General features: G+C 62.5%; 1 protein-coding gene across 6 annotated transcripts; it reads left to right on the forward strand.

Moving 5' to 3' along the window:
• Positions 1-2,216: 2,216 nt before the first annotated feature.
• On the forward strand, positions 2,217-17,452 carry LOC128333491 (transmembrane protease serine 13-like). 6 transcript variants are annotated; one of them, XM_053268959.1, is made up of 13 exons: positions 2,238-2,472; positions 7,427-7,600; positions 8,077-8,187; positions 10,613-10,735; positions 10,986-11,115; positions 11,348-11,440; positions 12,432-12,475; positions 12,870-13,029; positions 13,785-13,957; positions 14,043-14,141; positions 14,319-14,461; positions 15,312-15,464; positions 16,025-17,450. In XM_053268959.1, the coding sequence occupies exons 1-13, from the start codon at positions 2,442-2,444 to the stop codon at positions 16,037-16,039; spliced, it is 1,449 nt and encodes a 482-aa protein (XP_053124934.1). In that variant the 5' UTR covers positions 2,238-2,441; the 3' UTR covers positions 16,040-17,450. The 6 variants fall into 6 exon arrangements, with proteins under 6 accessions (XP_053124937.1, XP_053124934.1, XP_053124935.1 ...); XM_053268960.1 differs by lacking the exon at positions 2,238-2,472 and adding an exon at positions 3,537-3,723; XM_053268965.1 differs by lacking the exon at positions 2,238-2,472 and adding an exon at positions 3,651-3,886 and having other exon boundaries at positions 16,025-17,451.
• The last annotated feature ends 1,140 nt before the right edge of the window (positions 17,453-18,592 follow it).

Here is an 18,592-nt window from a genome sequence, read left to right on the forward strand (position 1 = left end):
GCCCCAGGAGCCTCAGATGCTGGCAGGCCCCCCCCCCCGGGGCCAAGTCCTCCCTTGGAGGAGGCAGTGAACTCACCGTGGCCTGAAAAGGGCCTGCTGCCTCCTGGGATCAAGAGGAGAAGTAGAAAAAGGGAAACCGAAGGGCCAGGGATGGAGCTGGCCTCACTTCCCTCTTGCGGTGCTGCCTTCGCTCCAGCGGGGTTTCCAGACGGGGACATTTACATTCCCCATCTCCCCCTCCCAGACGCTGCTGGAGTCCCTGTAGGGCATATGGAGGAAGCCACCAGTAGCCATCCTTTGCCCGCTGGCTACCTCCAACTTGCTCCTCAAGCTCACTGTGGACCCAGAAGGTCCCTCCTGCGCACCCCACTCAGATCAGAGGACTTGCTCTGTATTCCTCACTGTGGGTGTGTCCATGAGAGTGAGGCTGGCGCCAGGAGGAGTTGGCATCGCTGGGCAGACGATGGGCCAGGCGAAGGGCCATGGCTGATGCCTGAGCCTAACTCTGTGTCCGCAGCCTTCATGTGATGGTGGCAGAAGTATTCTCCCAGCCCCCCCCCCGAAACCTGGAGCCGGCCCTTCACGAGAGGCAGGGCCTTTTCTGCGGTGGCACCAACTTTGTGGGCCGCCCTCCTTAGCCAGGCCTGCCTGGACCTGACACTGTGAGCTTCCAGTGCCTGGTGGAAACTGGGGTTCCCGGGAGGCTTTGGCACTGGCTCATTCGGCCCCCTCTCCTGCCTCCTCACTGGTCTACCTGCTGCTTCCCTTGTTTTCAGGCTTAGCTTTTATCACCTGCTGTCATTTCTGCCTTTGTGGTTTTCTGTGTCTTGCTTGGTGGTTCTGGTTTGGTAGTTTGACTATTTTGCTTTGATCTCTTTGGAATGAGAGAGCAGGGCAGACAAAGAAACACACAACACACACACACACACACACACACTGCCACCAGCTGGCCTTGTGGTGCCCTAGCCATTTGTCCCCTGATGGCCAAGATTTCTACCCCGCTGTTCCCAAGAATGCTCTACGGTGGCTGACCTTAATCAATGACAAAATAAAATTGACTAAGAATCCTTGCACCACAGAGCAACAAGCCCCCCCCCCGCCATCTGCCACTGTGTTAAGAGTCGATCTCTACAACTGCATTGCAAAACGGGACAATGTTGACTGCCTGCCACACAAGTAAGTGTGTGTGTGTAATCTCCGAGTCGGTCTTCCTGGGGCCCTGGTGGCCCAGGGTGAAGCAGCGGTGGGGCGGCAGTGAAGCACCACAGAAGAGGAGTCACTCTGGTGCCCCAGCAGCCGATAGGTGTGTCGGTTTGTGTTCTGGCTGCGGTGGCCTCCGGTGCTAATGTTGCCCCAAGGAGGCCTGCAGCGGCAGGGCTAGGAGGGGGTGGGAAAGCGGGGCCCCTCGGCTTCTTCCCCGGCATCATGGCAGCAGCAGCAGCAGCAACCCCAGTGGGGGCCCTGCCTAGAAAGGCCCCGGCTACGCCAAGTCCCGGTTGGGTCTTCTGGCCTCCAGCAGCATCTGCTCTCTCACCCCTGGCGGTGCCGAAGGTCTCAGGCAAGCCGCTCCTCCCGCCTCCAGCCAGCCTCCATCCAACAGGACGGGGAGAACGAGGCTGGCTCGTCTCGGGAAGTGCTGGGCGCACCAGCTGCAATCTGCTTGCTTCGCCTTGGAGAAGGCAACTTGGCCCACCAGCAAGCCAGCAGCAGCTGCAGGAGGCCAGTCTGTTCCGGCCACGGGCTTCTGAGCCGCGGCTGCGGCGTCCTTGCAGAGGGAAAGCGGCCGGTCTCGACCCAGGAAGCTGCTGCCTGATCCCAGCTCAGACCGCTGCTCCTTCTGGCTCTTGCCTTGCCTCCTCGGACCGGCGGCAGCAGCAGCTCTCCAGAGTCTCGGCCAGGGAGGGGTCTCCCGCCGCAGCCCTCTGGAGATGCTGCCGGGGGCTGAGCCGGGGGTGGGGGGGGCTCCGCCGCTGAGCAGCTGCGGTCCTTCCTCCCGGATACCGCGCGGCGCTGAGACTCCGCTGTCCTTTCAGCTCAGAGGAGGGCGCTTTTCACACCATTCCTGAACCGTGACCATCAGCATCCTGCTCCTCTCCGAGGAATATGTCCCCCCGCGGGCCGTTCTTCTGGCGACTGTGACCTTTGGGCGCTTTCAACGCGCAGCCGAAAGAGATTCCTCCTAAGCGGAAGGAGGGCCAGAAAGCGGAGCAGCCGGGCTCGGCGGCCGCCCCAGCCTCCTCCGGGCCCTCCGCCGCGGCGCTGCGCTCTCGCCGCCCGAGCGATGCGAAAGCGCGGCGGCCACTGGCGGCAGCAGCCGAGCAAGGGCGCGAGGCAGCAGGGAGCGAGCCGGGCGGGAGGCTGCGGCTGCCGCCTGGCGGAGGCGAGCAGGAGGCACCTTCCCCGCTGCCCGGGGCGGGGGGGGGGCGGGGGGAGGCACCGCGATGACGGCATCACCGGCCCCGCTGGTGGAGGGTGAGCAAGCGGGCGAGCAGGCAGCGGCTTTCGTCAGGCCTGCTGCTCCTCCGCGTCCTCCGAGCAGCCCGAGCAGCCCCGCCCGCCTTCCCGCCTCCCTCCCCGCGCTTGCTTCCTGCCTGCCTGCTCTGCCAGATGCTCAACCGGTTGGGTCAGGCAGGCTGGGAGGAGGAGAGCACGTCAACTTCCCAGGGCGGGCATCAGGCCCGCGGCCAGAAGTCACCTCTCCATGGCCAGAAGCTGACGGAGGGGCCAGATCCTAGGAGGCTGCTGGGTGGCCGCGGGTGGGAGTTGGCGGCGGGGAGGGATGATGTTGGTACTTCTCTGCAGGCAGCAGCAGGTCAGGGAAGGCCACACTGGAGAAACTCCACCTCTGAATGGCCCCTCAGGGGTGGCGGCAGCAGCAGCAGTGGGAGCCCACGGGGGGGGGGGGCTTGCCCTGCTGCGAAGCCCTTGCTCTGCCTCTCCTGGCATCCGAAGGGCGGGCTCAGGGCCTCTGGTGGGCTACTTTCGGAGGGGCTTGTGCTAGTGGGCATTTGCCAGCCAGCGCTCCGCCTGGCTCTTTCCCCTGCAGCTGCCACTGCGGCCCAAGTGGACCTCGTGCTGCGCCTGAGCAAAGGGGTGTGTCTGGATGCAGAGCCACCCTTTGTCCCTGGAGGACCCGCTGGGGGGCAGTCTGTGGGACTCACAGCCCGAACGGCGGCAAGTGCATGCGGGCAACCAGGAGGACCCTTCTGGCCTCAGTGCAGGACTGGTCCCTGCAGCTGTGCCAGGCCAAAGTCACCTCTCCCTGTCTCCTCCTAGCCCAGCCTCGTTTTGAGGTGTATGTGCAGTCCCCCCCCCCCTACCAAAACAGCTGCACATTGGGATGGGTCCCAGATCCTGAGAACATCCGTGCTGCGGGCTCTCAGGGCGGACCTGCTGGTCCCAAAGCAGACCAGGAGCCAATCCGGCCAGAGCTCCCCCCCCCCGCTGGAAGGTGCTCCCCTCTGTCCTGGGGGCGGGAGCAGCTGCTTGGGCGACACCCCTTGCCGGAGCCCCCAGGGACGCGGACCGGACCGGTTCCCCCAGCAGCAGCAGCAGCAGCAGCAGCAGCAGGGCCGGGCTCTGGGCCGTGTCACCTCTCCGGCGGCGGAGTCAGGCCCTCCCACCTCTCCTCTGGGCGGAGTCCCCTGAAACTGCCGGGCAGCTGAGAGGGATGAAGGCGGCTCATTCGGGCACGGATGGTTGGGGAGGCTGCAGCCGCCACAGGTGAGGAGCCTGGTGTGGGGCAGGCCTGGGCTCGACCGACCCCTCACAGGCCCCGAAGGCAAGGAGGCCCAGCAGGGCCCAGCAGGACCTCTGGGGGCCAGGGAGGGAGGGCGCCCCACCTGGAGGAGCCTGGCTTGGAGGAGGAGGCTTCTTCGCGATTCAGGTCAGTCCAGTTCCCTCCGTGGCTGACATGGCAGTTGCCACACGCCTGGGAGCCAGGCAGGGCAGACTCCGGGCCCGGTTGCCACACAGCTGGGCTGGCAGCAGGCCCTCCATGGCTCAGCCTGGGCACCTGAGGGCTAGCATGAGCCCAAGAGGCTGAGCCCAGTAATTCTCCCCATGGCGAACGACACAGCCGCCCCCGTGCGGAGGCAGGCAGTGGGGGAGGCCAGTGGGCCGGGGGGGGGGTGCGTCATGGGATGGTGGGCAGCTGCTGTTCCCTTGGGGTGAAATGGAAACTGTCTCTGGCCGCAGTGGGGTGGGGAGAGGGTTGCAGCCTGGTCCAACCTGCCTGGGGGTGGGTCAGGACTGCCAGGGGCCCCACTAACTGAGCAAAGAGGCATCTTTTTAAAGTGGTGATTCTCTTTATTGAGCAGGGGGAGAGCAGCTGGCCCTCTCCGGCCCCAGCACAGCATCCCTCCAGTGGCTGTGGCTGGTGTCAACCTTATGTGTCTTTTTAGATTGTGAGCCCTTTGGGAACCACTTTATTTATGTATTGTTTATTTTTCTGTGTCAACTGCTTTGAGGACTTTGGTTGGTGTATAAATATCTGTTGTCGTCGTCGTCGTATCAGTAGCAGGATGCTCCACCTTTGGATTTTTGGCCAGATCTTGGGGCTTGGAATTCCTCCCCATCGCGGCTCCCAGAATTCATGAGTGGTGGCAACAAATCACCGTCCCACTGTGGTCCCATCTCCACTCTGGGAGCTCCTGCAGGCGGAGGGTCCGTCTCTTGCCTGAGGCCTTGTCCGCCTCCGCCCCACACGCTCCGTGACAGAGATGTCCATGTGCGGAAAGGAGCCGGCTGCCCGGGACTCTCCTGCTGCGCATGATCTGGGGGAAAGGCCACCCAGGATGCTGGGGGGGGAGAGGCCACGGCCTCTGGCCTCCCACACATGCCCTCGCTGGCTCCCCACATTCCCGGAAGGGTGACTACTGGGGCCCCGTGGGCGGGAGGGAAGCTGTTTACCTGCTTGTGCTTCCTGGAGACATTCCGGAGGAGGCGTGTTTGCCTCCTGCCCCGCTGGCTGTGGAAATGGGGCTGGAGAAGCAGCTGCCAGAGTGCAAGCCGTGCTCTGGTCCCTCAGCGGAGAGAAGCCCAGAGCGGGGTGTGGGGCCGCTTCTCACTGGGCCCTGCTCAGAGGCAGGGAGGGCAAGCCGGCGCTTGCTCAGTGAGCCAGGGAGGCCCATTAAGGTCCCCCCCCGCCGCCCGCCGAGGTTTGTCTCTTCTGGCTGGCTTTCCCCTCCTCCTCTGGCCCGTGTCTGGGGCTCTGTTGCCTGGAAGCCACTGCCATCCCAAACGGCACACAGGCCGGCCAGCCAAGCACCCCCCTTCCTCTGGGCCCAGTCCTGCTGGGCGCTCAGAGGGCCCCTGCGGCTCCTCTGGGCAGATTCCAGGTCCTCAGGGGGCCTGAGCCGGCCCTGCCCAGGGTGCCCTCCCAGAGAGAGGGGGGGAGGGATGTCACCCCGTCAACCGGGCACCGCATCCTTGTCTACAAGGAAGGGGAAGGAGGGGCAGGAGGGGCCGGATCCTGCCCCACATTCGGCATCCTCTCCTACCCAGAGCAGCACCTGCCGGCCAGTCTCCAAGCAGGGGCGGGGGGGGGCACTCTGCAGCCTCCCCAGGCAGCAGCCGGACCCAGGGCTGGCCAGCCCTCCTGGCCAACCAGAAGCCCTTCCCAGGGCCACAAGGGTCCCTGCTGTGCTGCTGGCGGAGGGGCTCAGCCCTTGTCCCCTGCCGGCTTCCTGGCAGCCTGCCAGCCAGACCTTGCCACGCCAGCAGACTGGAAGCCAGAGCCTTGGTCTGGTGGCCCACCCAGTCGCTGCTTCCTTGGGTGGAAAGAAGCAGGCTGGCCTTGGGGAGGGGGCCCAAAGGTCCGGGGGCTGAGCCTGCCTCAAGGGCGGGGTGCAGCTGTGGCCTCTCCCTGCCTTTGGGGGAGGGCCATGCGGAGGGGGGGCTCCAGAGACACCCTCTTGCTCCTGTGGCCAGGCATGCCCACCAGGAGGGCGGAGGAGGAGGAGGGAGCTGTTCTCGGAGCTGCCAGGATGAGGGTTGTTGTGCCTGCACATTGCAAGCCACCCAGCGCCAGCTTCCGGAAGGATTTGCCAGGGACTCTTCCTGCAGAAGGAAGACGGAGTCTCTGCCTGCCAGGCCCCGAGGGCCAAGGCCCAAAGATGGGGAACCAGGGAAGTACCTGTGGCCACGCCCCCCCCCACTTGCTGCTGCTCTTCTGGGCTATGCATCAGCTGCCGCCGCTGCTCAGCCTCATTCCTCCTTAGCAGGTCATGGCTGAGAGGTCCTGGTGCTGGTCCCCCCCACACACCCACCCCCCGCCAGGCTCACCTGTGCGGAGGGCAGTGGAAGACGCAGGCAGGCTGCTCCTCTCTCTTCCACCCCACTGCACCCTCTGCAGGCTGGTGATTAACCATGGAGATCTACCTGGTGAATGGCCAGCCTGCAGGCAGCATAGCTCTCCGGTGGGGTGGGAGAGAAAGGAGCAACCCGAGCTGCCTCCCCCCAACCCCCCCCCCCCCGCTACTGGCTGAGGTTTTGGCCAAAGGAGGTGATTCAGGAGAACAATCCAGTTTCTCTTTTCCTTAAGAGCAGCCACATGGGGAGGGGTCCCCAAACTGAATCAGAGTGTTGGGGTGGGGGGGCGTGGGGGGGCATTTCCTCTTTCATTGACACCCTTTTCCTGACCTAACCTGTTAGCTCTGCAGAGGCCAGGGGGCAGGGTTGGGGGGGGCGTTGGCAGGGAGGTGGGTGAGGCTTATTGAGGAGGTTGTTGGTGAACCAGAGAGGGAAGATTGGCCCTTCTGGTGTGGCCAGTGGCCCAGCAGCATGTCAAGGCTCAGGAAGCTTTGAAATGTCAGGCCTGGCCTGGCTAGGTATCCGAAGATCAGGCACGGAGGGCTACTAGTCAGAGGAAGCCATGGAGATGGGGTGGGGTGGGGGGCATCCACAGGACAGCCCATGGGCCTCCTGGCCTGGGGGCCACTTCCTTCCACCTGTGGGAGACCATCAGGTCCTCCCTCTGGGCCAGCAGCCGCCTCCTGACCTGCTGCCTGCCTTTGGCCTCCTGCCCAAGGGACTCACCTGCCCTCGAGCCGGCAAGGAGGAAAGCAGCAGCAGCAGCAGTAGCAGCAAGTGGATGCCATGAATCAGCCCAGGAAATGAGAGGTTGGGACAGGCAAGGCACAGAAACTGGGGCACCCAATTCCACCCCTGATTGCTCAAGCAGTCAGTTGGCAATTGGGCCACATAATGACTGGCCCAAATGACACCTTCAAACTAGGGGGGCAGCCCCCTGCTCTGTGGAGGTCTCTGGCTGCTTCCGTCGCCCGGGAGGTTCGGCCTCGGCCAAGGGCAGCAGAGGGGGGCTGGAGGCCCCATGGGCTGGCTAGTGGCTTCTTCAGGGCAAGGGCCACCATCTCTGAGGCATCTGCAAAGAGCCTGCTCCAGCCTCCGCCTCCTTTACTCCCAGGGAAGTCCAGCCCCACAGCATGGCGCCCTGACCCCCAGCCCCCGGCAGCAGGGCCCCCCATCTCTGTCCCCTCAATGCCATCCGAAGTGGAGGTCCAAGGAGTCGCCTTCAGGCCCTGCACTGCAGAGGAGTCCAGGTCGGCAGCATGGCCGGGCGTGACTCGTGGGAACTCAAGTAAGGCAGCCGAAGGGGCCGGGGGCTGATGCCGTTTTTATGTGACCCCCCCAGTACGTGGAGGCTTGGGGGGCATCTCAGTGACCGGGAAGAGCAGCTAGACCTGCCCCCCACCCCCAGCTGTTGCCCTCAGGCTGTGGGGTGGGCAGGAGAGCCAGGTGCCAGGTCAGTCCTTCAGACGTCGACAATGGGGCAGGGGACCCCTCAGTCTGTAGCACTGAGGTGGGGCCCCCTCCCTCAGGGCACCCACCTTGTTTCCCTCCCAGTCAAAAACAGGCAGCTGCTCTGTCACTTAGGCCTGTGTCCTGCTCATGGCTGCTGGGGGTGGGTTGGGTTTCTGCTGTGTGCCCCCTCCTCCCGTAGAGGCCTTCGTCAGGGCACAGTGCCCAGGCCTCCAGCAGCCGCCTGCCCGGCTGTGCTTCTCTCTGCCTCTGCTTCAGGCCTGTTTTCTCTCTCCACTCCCCCGCCCCCGCCAGGGTCCTCAGCCTCAACATTCAAGGCGTCTTGGGCGATGGGCCAGAAGCGAGTGGCCCTCATCACCTGCCTCCTGGTCCTCATTGCTCTGCTGGTGGCCCTCATCCTGCTGTGTAAGTGCGCCTCCGCCCCTCCTCTAGGGCGTTTCTGGCAAAGTGTGGGCCCTGCACAGGTGTGGGGCGGGGAGGGTGAGGTCGGCAGTGGCCTTGCATGCCTAGGAAGGAGCAAACTGCAGAGACCTGGAGGCTAAAATTCATGTGAGACCTGGGGCACTCCAAAGAGCAGAGGAGGTTGCATTTGACAAATGCAAAACGTCAGCATGTGTGTTGCTGGGGTTATATTTTGGGGACTGAGCAAAATCCAGACTGACTAAGACTGGCCAAACCAGGGCGGGCCACCTTGGCTCCTGGATGCCTCCTGCCTGGGAATGTTGGCCCTTCCTTCTCAGGAAGAGCAGGAGGCATCCACCAGCTTCCCCTCTGGGGCTTCCCAGGGATCCCACCAGGAGGGAGAGAATCTCTCAGGGCCTGGCCCCTTCTTTTCCTGGAGGTGGGCTGCTGCTGGTGGTGGTGATGCTGGCTCTGATTCTTGGCGCTTTCCTGACACCTGGTGGACTATGTGCTGCTGCAAAGAGCAGAAACCCAGCTCCACCTGCCGGTGCCACAGCTCTGCTCCAGGAAACTCTTGTGGGAACCCGGCAGGATTGGAGGGAAAGGGCTTCTTCTCTCCCTGTGATAGGCCTGTGTCTGGCCTTCCTCTCAACCCACAGCCAGGAATCTGGCTGGCGTCCCCCCCCCCACACCAAAGAATGGAAGGGCCCCCACTCTTTGTGGCATTTGCTGTTCCTGCTTGGATCATTTGAGCCACTGTCTCTCTGCCTGGGTATCCAGCTGTTGGGAAGGCAATCTGTGTTCTGACCAGGAGGGGTTCCTTGCAACCCCCACCATGAAGCAGGGTGATGATGATGATGATGATGATGATGATGATGATGATGATGATGATGATGGGGGCTGCTACAGACGGCTGTTTCAGCCTGTTCATGGGGCAGTACAGCAGCCCCCTCCCGCCCGTGGTCTGCAGAGGAAGGAAGGACCGAAAGGGGAGCAAATAAGGAGTTGGAGGGTGTGATTCCAAGAGGGAGGGGAGGGAGGGGGGCACCAGCTGGTGCTCCACTTCAGACAGCAGAGAGCCATAGGGAACAATGGGGTGTTTTGAGTTTCCCCATTGTTCCCTATGGCTGGAACAAGCTGCACTCACAGAGTGCACACAAGTTTTGCATTGCAGTTTGCAATGCATTTTGCAACCCTGCAGAAGCACATAGTAGAAGGGAATCTGTCCCTCCCAAATTTGAAACACACATTTCAAACACAGTCCAAAAATGGCCAAAAAAGAATCCCTGACCCAGAATCCACTGCGCCAGCCACAGTGCCTGTGCAGAGTAACATCATTGGCACAAGTTGCTTTACTCTCTCATGCACCATTAGGACTCCTTCCTGCCTCGCATTGCAACAGCTGCCACAGCAGCACCCTGAGCAGCAAGCAGAGCCATAAGCTCAACTAGAGCAACTTCAGCCACATTTTGACTGAGCACAACCCCTTGCAGTGCAGATTGCAGAGCAGCCCAGAGCAGTGAGTGAAGCACAGGTTAGTCTCAAGGCCAGACATGGAGCTCATCACAGCAATCACCAAGAAATATTAGGCACACATTGTCATCCCTGTTCCAGCTTTGCTTCCCCTTGCTAACAGGCAAGACTATACAACAACGGTTTCCTCATGCCGATGCCTGCGCATGGTGAGAGCTCATGAGAGCTGGCTCAGCTCCTTTCAAGGCGTGCTTGCAGCGGAGGACTTCCCTCCTCCCACCCTCCTTGCTTCGCCTGTGATAAACAATTCCTCAGAAGGCTTGTAAAAACAACAGAGAAAAACAGTGTATTCCGAACTGCTACTGTCCAGAGCACAAGCCAATGGGAAGCCAGTGCCAGAAAACCAATCAGCGAGGGGGAAACGGGCCTCCGGAATGATGCTCAAAAGGCTGAAATATTTCAAGTCCAAACGGGGTTGTTTTGTTCCAAGCTCGAAATAGGCCTTTTATTTAAAGGGCATTTTGTCTCACTCGAAATGGCCCATTTCAAGTCCAAACATATGAACACTGGAATGTTTTGCACATCCCTAGTTGCTTGGCCCAGCTGCTTCCTGACCACCATGGAAGCAAGAGCAGGCCTCTGGTGGGGCGGGGGAGTGGCGGCGAGGGGGTCGGCCAGGGGAGCAGCTCCCTTGGAAAAAACAAGCACCCACTTCTTGGCTCCTGCCTCGCAAGCCCCGGAGATCCATAGGCTACTTCCAGGCTCAGAGGCAGGGGAGCAATGGGGTGCGTGTGCCTTCCTCATCTCCTGCTGGTGGGGTTCTCAGGGGCATCTGCTGGGCCACTGTGGGAAACGGGGTGCTGGGCCAGATGGGCCGTGAGCCTGATCCAGCAGCAGGGCAGTCCTGATGTCCAGACCTGGTTCCTCACCCGCTCGGCCGCTCTCCTCCCCGCAGTCCTGTTCTGGCGGTCAGACACCGGCATCATCCACAAAGAGCCAGCAGAGAGCTGCAGGAGCCAGTCGGTGCGATGTGATGGGACCAGTGACTGCACCCAGAGGAGTGACGAACTGGATTGCGGTAAGGACCCACCTGCTGCTGCCCACGGGAGATGCCATGGCGCTCCTGTGGGCTCCAGGCGCATGCCCCCCGCCCCGCCCCTGGCCCGCCCAACCTCGGTGGGTGGGCATGTCCTCTCAGGCCTGGCACTGAGCTTGTCTCCTGGGCTCCCTTGGGTGAGTGGGAGGCTGTCCTGGATGTCCGGAAAGAGGCTCCTCAGCCCAGGACTTCACCCGCTGCTCCCTTTCTCCCCCCAACCCTGGCCGGGCAGTTCGGTTTGGCTGGAACCAGTCCCTGCTCCACATCTACTCCAGTGCAGAGAAGCAGTGGCTGCCGGTGTGCAGCAGTGGTTGGACGGAGGCCTTCTCCAGAAAGACCTGCCGGCAGCTTGGCTTTCTCAAGTAACTTTTGGGGGCTGCGGGGAGGGCTGTGTGTGTGTGTGTGTGTACGGGCAGTGGGGCATGAGGCAAAACCCGAGAAGGTGTCGACCGCTGCCTTGCCTGGTCTTCCTCTTTGGTTGGCCAGTGACTGTCACCTCAGGAGTCCTGTGGGCAGCAGCAGGACTCGGAGGGCCAGGAAAGGGCCTTGCCCCTTGGCCTAGAGGTGACGGCAGCACCTCTTGTGCCTCCCCAGTGCCTCCCAGATGGAGTCTGTGCCCCTATCCTTCTCTGGGAAAAGTCTGGTGGCTGCAGGGATGCAGAGCACCATCCAGCAGAGCCTTAACAGGTGAGGGGGCCGGGGGCACCTGATACCGCTGAGGGAGGGGGCTGGGGGGAGAGGGGCGCGAGGAAGAGGACGGCACCCTGGAGGAGAGGGCTGGCAGCGCCTTCCTTGCAGGCCGCGACTCTCTGCCTTCTCATCCATCTCCATGGCCCTTTCAGCACCTGGTTCTTATCCTGTTTCTTCTGGGCACCCAGGGAGTGTCGTGGCAGAGGGGCAGTTGGATCTGGTCTGCTCTGGCCAGACTCCGACCCCTCTAGGCTGCAGCTTGGCCTGTGTCCCCTCCAGGCATCTGAGCCAAATGGACCCACTTGGCTGCCCACAAGAAGGCCACAGAACGTGGCCCTCTGCTCAGCCTTCCAGTGCGTTGAAAGAGGAGAGGGTGAGGGTGAGGGTTAAGAACAGCCTTGCTGGATCGAGCCCAAGAAGGCCCATCTAGTCCAGCATCCTGTTTCACACAGTGGCCCACCAGGTGCTGCTGGAAGCCACAGGCAGGAGTTGAGGGCAAGCCCTCTCTCCTGCCGTTACTCCCCTGCAACTGGTACTCAGAGGCATCCTGCCTTTGAGGCTGGAGGTGGCCCACAGCCCTCCGACTAGTAGCCGTTGATAGACCTCTCCTCCATGAAGTTATTCAAACCCTTCTTAAAGCCATCCAGATTGTTGGCCGTCACCACATCTTGTGGCAGAGAATTCCACAAGCTGGTTATGTATGCATTGTGTGAAAAAGTATCTCAATTTGTTGGTCCTAAATTTCCTGGCAGTCAATTCCATGGGATGATCCCTGGTTCTAGTGTGATGTGAGAGGGTTAGGGTTGGGGGTGGATCATGTGCACAGGAGTACTGTGGCCCATTGGCCCCAAGTGCTGCTTGCACCTGGGGACAGATTGCCCCTGAAAGGGGGTGTCCCCACCTGTGGCGTCGCAGCGTGCTGTTTAGCTCCTGAGGGTGTGTCCTGCAGGGACCCTAACTTTCTCGCCCTGTTCTGATCTCTCCTAAGCTCCAGGTGTCACACCAGGAAATACGTTGCCCTTCGATGCACAAGTAAGGAGGCTCCGTTCTGATAACGGGGGTGGGGGTGGGCTTCTGCACTTTCTCCCTGAGGTGGGTGAGTGAGGAGCCCCCGAGATGCTGGGCCGCTGCACCCTGCGGCTGGGTAGCGAGTGCCGAGTGGGGCTTCCTCATGATGCACGACGGAGGCATTAAGGGTGGGGGTGGAGAGCAGACGCCTTCTCCTGGCAAGGCTCACAGGCGGAAAGCGGGGTGTGTGTGGGTGTGTGTGGGTGTGTGTGTCCCAGGCATGCCTTCTGGCACAAGACAGTCAGCCCAGAAGAGGGAGTTGCCCTGCTCCGGGTGGGGGGGGGCGCTGGGTATGAGCTCCCTGGAGGGTCCCCTCCTGCCCCCCCACCAACCCTTTGGGCTGCTTCTCTCCCTGCAGGCTGTGGGCAAAGGATCTCCAGCCGCATTGTTGGTGGCAACGAAACTTCAGCCAGCAAGTGGCCCTGGCAAGTGAGTCTCCAGTATGGCTCCACGCACATCTGTGGTGGCACCATCATTGACCCCCAGTGGGTGCTCACGGCCGCTCACTGCTTCTTCATGTAAGTTGCGCCCCTGGCTGAAGCTCCTCCCTCTGGGGGCGCGTCTGCGAGACGCCCTGCTTGGAGCTGGGGGGGGGGCAGGAATGCACCATCAAGGTGTCTGGGGAGGCTTTACGTTGCCTTGCGGATGAGGCCCAATTCAGCCTGGAGGCAGGATGGCCTGAAGAGTGGGAAGGGACCCAGAAGGCCATCTAGTCTGCCTGGAGGCAGGCAGGGCCTCCTCCCTCACCGGATGCAGCCCAGCCTTCCCTGGGGAACCTGCAAGGGAGGAGAACCGGCCTCCTCAGCCTCCTCCTGGCTGGCCTCCCTGCTGGAGCCTCTCACCCACCCGCGGCTGGGCCCCTGCCCTGGTGCATGTCTGTCTCGAGTGGATAAGGCCCACAGCTGCTCCCCCCGCCCTCCCCCCCCCTTCTTCCGGCCATGCCAGTGGTGGGTTCTGCTGCGGCTGCCACGGGATTACAAGGGCGCCCTCCAGACCGGCTAGCGCTCAGTCCTCCTGGCTGTGATTGGATTTGTGGGGCTCCCAGCAGAGCTGATGGGCGACTCTGCTGCCCCCACTACCTGCCTGCTGATCAAGTCTGCTGGAGGAGGAGCCAAAGTGGGTGCCTGGCCTTGGCTCCTAGGCAGTGACTGTGTCACGAGGAGCACATTTCCAGCCCCCGCCCCGCCAGTCTGAGGGCCCAGTGAGTCACTGCCCTAGATCCAGGGGGCTGGCCAGGGGGCCCTTCCTCAGTGCCGTCCTTTGGGCTCCTTAGGAACAGCGTGAAGATCCTGGACAAGTGGACGGTGTACGCAGGGACCTCTGACCTCATGCAGCTGTCCGAAGGCATTCCGGTCTCCCAGGTCATCATCAACACCAACTACACGGATGACCAGGACGACTACGACATTGCCCTGATGAGGCTCTCCAGGCCCCTGGCCCTCTCAGGTGAAGCTCCCCTCCGCCCCGCCTGCAGGGGCTGAGCAAGGCCTCTGGCATCCCTGCAGGGCCTTCACTCCTCTTTCTGCTCCAGCTCAGGTCCGCCCAGCCTGCCTCCCCATGTCTGGCCAGAAGTTCCTTCCTGGGAGGACGTGCTTCATCACGGGCTTTGGAAAGACCAATGAGCATGAAGGCAAGAGTGGGGGCGGGTTCCCCATCTGCTGGGCCAGGCAGTGCTGGGGGGGGAGCACCCCCAGGCCCAGGGCACAGCCAGCCAGCTGCCCCAAACCTCTTGTTGGAGGGGCTGGTGGCTCCCAAGCAAATGGGGGGGGCGTGCCTTCTCCCTCTCATCACGCTTTCCCTGTTTCAGAGAACACGTCCCCGAAGCTGCGGGAGGTGCAGGTGAAGATCATTGACTATCGACTCTGCAACAGCCAGCATGTCTACGAGGGCCATCTGACCTCTCGGATGATGTGCGCTGGGTACTTGCAAGGAGGCAGAGATGCCTGCCAGGTGAGACAGGCTGACAGGCTCGAGGACGTTAGCCGGGCGGTCCCAGCAGCCAGCCAGCCAGCCCAAGCCCCCGGACTGCCTCCTCCTGCCCCTTCCCCACTGCTGTCTCCATGAGCCGGGGGGGTCCCAATGCCTAGCAACGGAGGGGTTCTGCTTCCTGCTGGGAAAGGGAGGCTGTGAAGGGAGCTTGGGACAGGGGCTGGGCCAGCAGCCACGCGCTCCTTTCCGGGACTCTGGCCCGCCTGCTGCGTGGCAAACCGCAGGACTGCTGCCAGCCAATCCAGTTCAGGCAGCACATGTCAAGAAAGGTGTTCTTGGAACACCTGATCAGGTTCCGAGGAGGACAGTGAAGGGGCCAAAGAGGCGTTTGGGAGCCCAGCCCGAGGATGAGGGGAGGTCAAAGGAGCCAGCTGGGAAGACGGAGTCGCCGCCATCTCCAGATCTCGGAAGGGCTGCACACAGAGCAGGCTGCGGACTGGCTCTCCGTGGCTTCTGCGGGCGGGACCAGATCCAACGGGTTGGGGTGACAAGGGAGCAGCTGGGGGGGCGAGACATGAGGAAGGAAGGGTTTCCTCACGGCCAGAGCTGTCGGGCAGTCGGACCCTCTGCCCCGTGCAGTGATAGGCTCTCCTTTGCTGGGGGTTTCCAAACAGTGGCTGGATCGTTGTTTGCATGGGAGGGATGGACGAGAAGACCGCCAGTTCTAAATGCCTGTGAAACTGAGGAGGGAGGGAGAGGGTGTGCCTTTGAACCCACAGGGTGGAGCAGTAGCCAGAGGGCCTCTCCCCCCCCCCCGGCCAGCACAGGGCCCCTTCTGCACTGACCCGCTGCCCTCCCCTCTCTGCCTCAGGGCGACAGTGGGGGGCCCCTGGTCTGTCAGGACAGCAACCATTGGTATTTGGCGGGTGTCACCAGCTGGGGGACGGGCTGTGGCCAGAGGAACAAGCCAGGGGTCTACACCCAGGTCACCAAGCTGCTCAGCTGGATCTACAGCAAGATGGAGGTGAGTGGCCGGGGGGGGGGCAGGGCTCTGAGGCTCTCTCACTTGGGGAGTCCTGGAGCGTCACCTGGCTAGCTGAGGAGGCAGCTCTGTGAGACCCTCACTCTGGAGGAGATGGAGAAGATGGGAACCATGAGTGAGGGCCCCCTCCCCGCCTACCTGCTGGTGTTGTGACCCCCCCCCCCCGTGCCAAGGACTCCCTCGGCAGAAAGGGCTGACCGGCCAGTTGGCTTCCGGGCTCCTTGCCACAGAGTTCCACCTGTGTCTTATCTGGAGGCCAGTTCAGAAGTGGAAGAAGAGCCCTCGTGGTAATTTGGTGGCTGCTGGACACGTGTAATATTTCCACTTGCTTCCTTTAGCAGAGGCGACGGGGGCGGGGGGAGGCAGCAGCCCCTCTCCAGCCCGTTGGAGGGCAGGCGTTAGCTCAAGGGCTTCATCCACAGCCCGTGGTCCAGGGGAAGAGACCCCTTCTTCCACTGCTGCTTCCCCCAGAGGGAGGCTCTGCTGGTGGCTTCTTTCCCAGATCCTTTCCCAGAAAGTGCAGGTCCTTCCTTCTGTTTCAGAGCCAGAGTGACTGACAAGAGGGAGGCTGCCTGCCGCAACCCTGGGACCCACACCGGGGTTCCCACAGAAGGGCCTCCCAGAGATGGACCGTCCTGGGGGCAAGAAGAGGCCAGCGCGGCAGAGTCCTGGAGCACCCCCTTCCTGCCCTTGGCGGCGGCTGCTGCTGCAACAGATGATGTGACTCTGGTCTTTTTTGCCTCTTTGGAGCAAGGTGGCTGTTGAGCCCAGAGCGGAGCCCTCTGCAGGGGCATTCCGGGGCAGGGGGGAGTGCCCCCCCCGTCCTGATGTCCTCCCCAGAGAGCAGTGGTGGCTCATCCTAACAAGCCTCTTTCCTGGCAGCAGCTGAGGTGACTCCTCATCTCTCTCCTGCCCTGCCTGAGAGCCACGCAGCTCTACCTGACGAATGGCCAGCCTGCAGGCAGCGCAGGAAAGAGCAGGAGCCCCTTGAGCTGCTGTCAGGAAGCAGAGGCAGCTGTGCCTCCTTTGATGCCCCTGCCCCAGCTTCGCCTGAGCTCCTGGAAGGAGGCCGCCTTGGCCAAAAGGGGGTGAAGCCCCTTGACCTCATGACTTCGCCTGGACTGGCCCAAGGAGGCCCAAGCCCTGTGGCCGCACCCCAGCCCTTGTGCGGTTGGGGGTCTCTTTGGCGGCACCACTGCCCCCTTGGAAGCCACCGGATGCTCTGGAAGATCCTCTGGCAGAGTGGAGGGAGGCAGACAGGCTGAAACACTTCTGCCCCACAGGGGACTCTGCCTGCGGGGGGCAGGCTGAGCTGTGGCAGGGACTGGGGCTGCCCTCTGGTCCCCCAAATCGCATGCCTTGGGAACAGCCTCCGGCCTGCTTCCCCCCCCCCTCGCTCTGTTCTGTTCCTCCTCGCTGGAAGTGCCTCCATGGACTGCAGAAAGCCCTCCCTGCTCCCATCCAGTCTTGGCTACTGCTGGCAGAGAGAGGTGCCCTTCCTGGCCCCGAGATCCTTCCTTGCATCTGCCCTGAAGCTGGCACTGAAGTCTGTTCTCTCCTCCTGGGGGCCAGTACAACAAGCCCACCCCTCCGGGAAACTGCTGGCCACCGACCCTGAAGCACAGCTGCCTCTTTGCGGGGTGCTGTTTATCTGCTGCAGTGCTACCGTCCACGTGGGCAGGACTTTGAGAGGAGAGATCTGAGGGCAGGAGAGGAGCCAGCCCCAGAGGGAGATCTGGGCATCACAGCAAAAGAGGGACCTCAGCGCCACTCTGTTGACGGGGCCCTGAAAGGGTCCCAGCGCACATCAGGGCTGGCTACAGGGGCTGGCTGGCCCTGCGCTCATTTCTGCTGCTAATACACATTTCAATGTTCACTTCATAATGCCTGTTTGGGCCACTGTTTCTCTGGAAATGAACAGGGACGAATACTTATCTACCACTTTCCAACCAAAGGTTTATACAGAGACATGACATTCCTTCCTGGTCTCCAGGTGGTCCAGGAGGCAGAGATGGTGCAGGGGCCTCTGTGTCCGTGGGGCAGGAGGCGAGAGCTCCCCTTTGGCGTCCTCCACGTGGAGGGAGGCCGGAAATGGGCTCAGGGAGCTGGAAGGAGCTTGCTGCCCCCCCCCATCCTGGTAAAACGGGGAGCTCCCTCCTCCTGGCCCCCACCCGCCCCACAAGCACTGCTGCCCCAACACAGCACCATTTCTTAATGGTCAAAGGGGGCTTTCTCCCTGAAGCCCTTTAGGTCCCGGTGTATTTTGGACCTAGGTGCACCACTGCCCCCACCCCAGAGGCCTCTTTGCCTCCCCCAGTGCCCTGTTGAAGGAGAGGCAGCAGCATGGAAACCCAGTGCAAGCCGGGCGAGAGAAGCCTGCCCACGGGACCTGGCTGGCCTTGGGTCCCTGCAGCCTCCAGCAGCTCAGAGCATTCCTTGGCAGTGTGGGGGGGGGCGCCTTGAAGATGCAGAGGGCAGGGGGAGGGCATTGGAAGAGATGCAGCAGAGCAGCAGGGAGGCTTCCTTCCTTCCTTCCTGAAAACGGAAATGAAGGCGCAGATCTCAGGCCTGGAAACCATGCGGCTGGTCAGCCAAGCTTTGCCTTAGCCAGGGGGTGTGACGCTGCTGCGCGGGGCGGGGGGAAGGTGACAGGTTGCTGCTTCCTCCTCTTCATGGAACCCATCCCAGCAGAGCTGGTGGGAATGACTCCCCCCAGAGCGGCCTGAGCTGGTGGTGGCGGAGCAGCCGCCGCCAGAGGGAACCCCCACCAGGCCACCCTGCTGCAAGTGGCCCAGGCTCCACTGGCAGCAGTGGCCCACTCCTAGTGCGCTTCTCTGGCCGGCTAGAGCCCAGACGCTGCTGCGGGGCCCTTGTGCAGCCTCTCCACTGCTAACGCCCCTGGCAAGAGGAGAGATCGGCCTGGCCGAGGTCCCCACCACGACCTCTGGCGAGCTGGACTCCTGGGGGCACCTTCCAGCCAGAGAGGCCCAGCCCCTGCGGAGCCCAGCCCAGGAGGGACCAGCGGTCACCCCGCCCCTTGGCCCCTGCCTGGGGAAGCCGCTGAGGAGTGGCCACCCTCTCTGCTGGGGGGCTTGTGAGAGCCACACAGG

This window comes from Hemicordylus capensis, chromosome 8 (assembly GCF_027244095.1).
Source record: "Hemicordylus capensis ecotype Gifberg chromosome 8, rHemCap1.1.pri, whole genome shotgun sequence".
NCBI lineage: Eukaryota > Metazoa > Chordata > Lepidosauria > Squamata > Cordylidae > Hemicordylus > Hemicordylus capensis.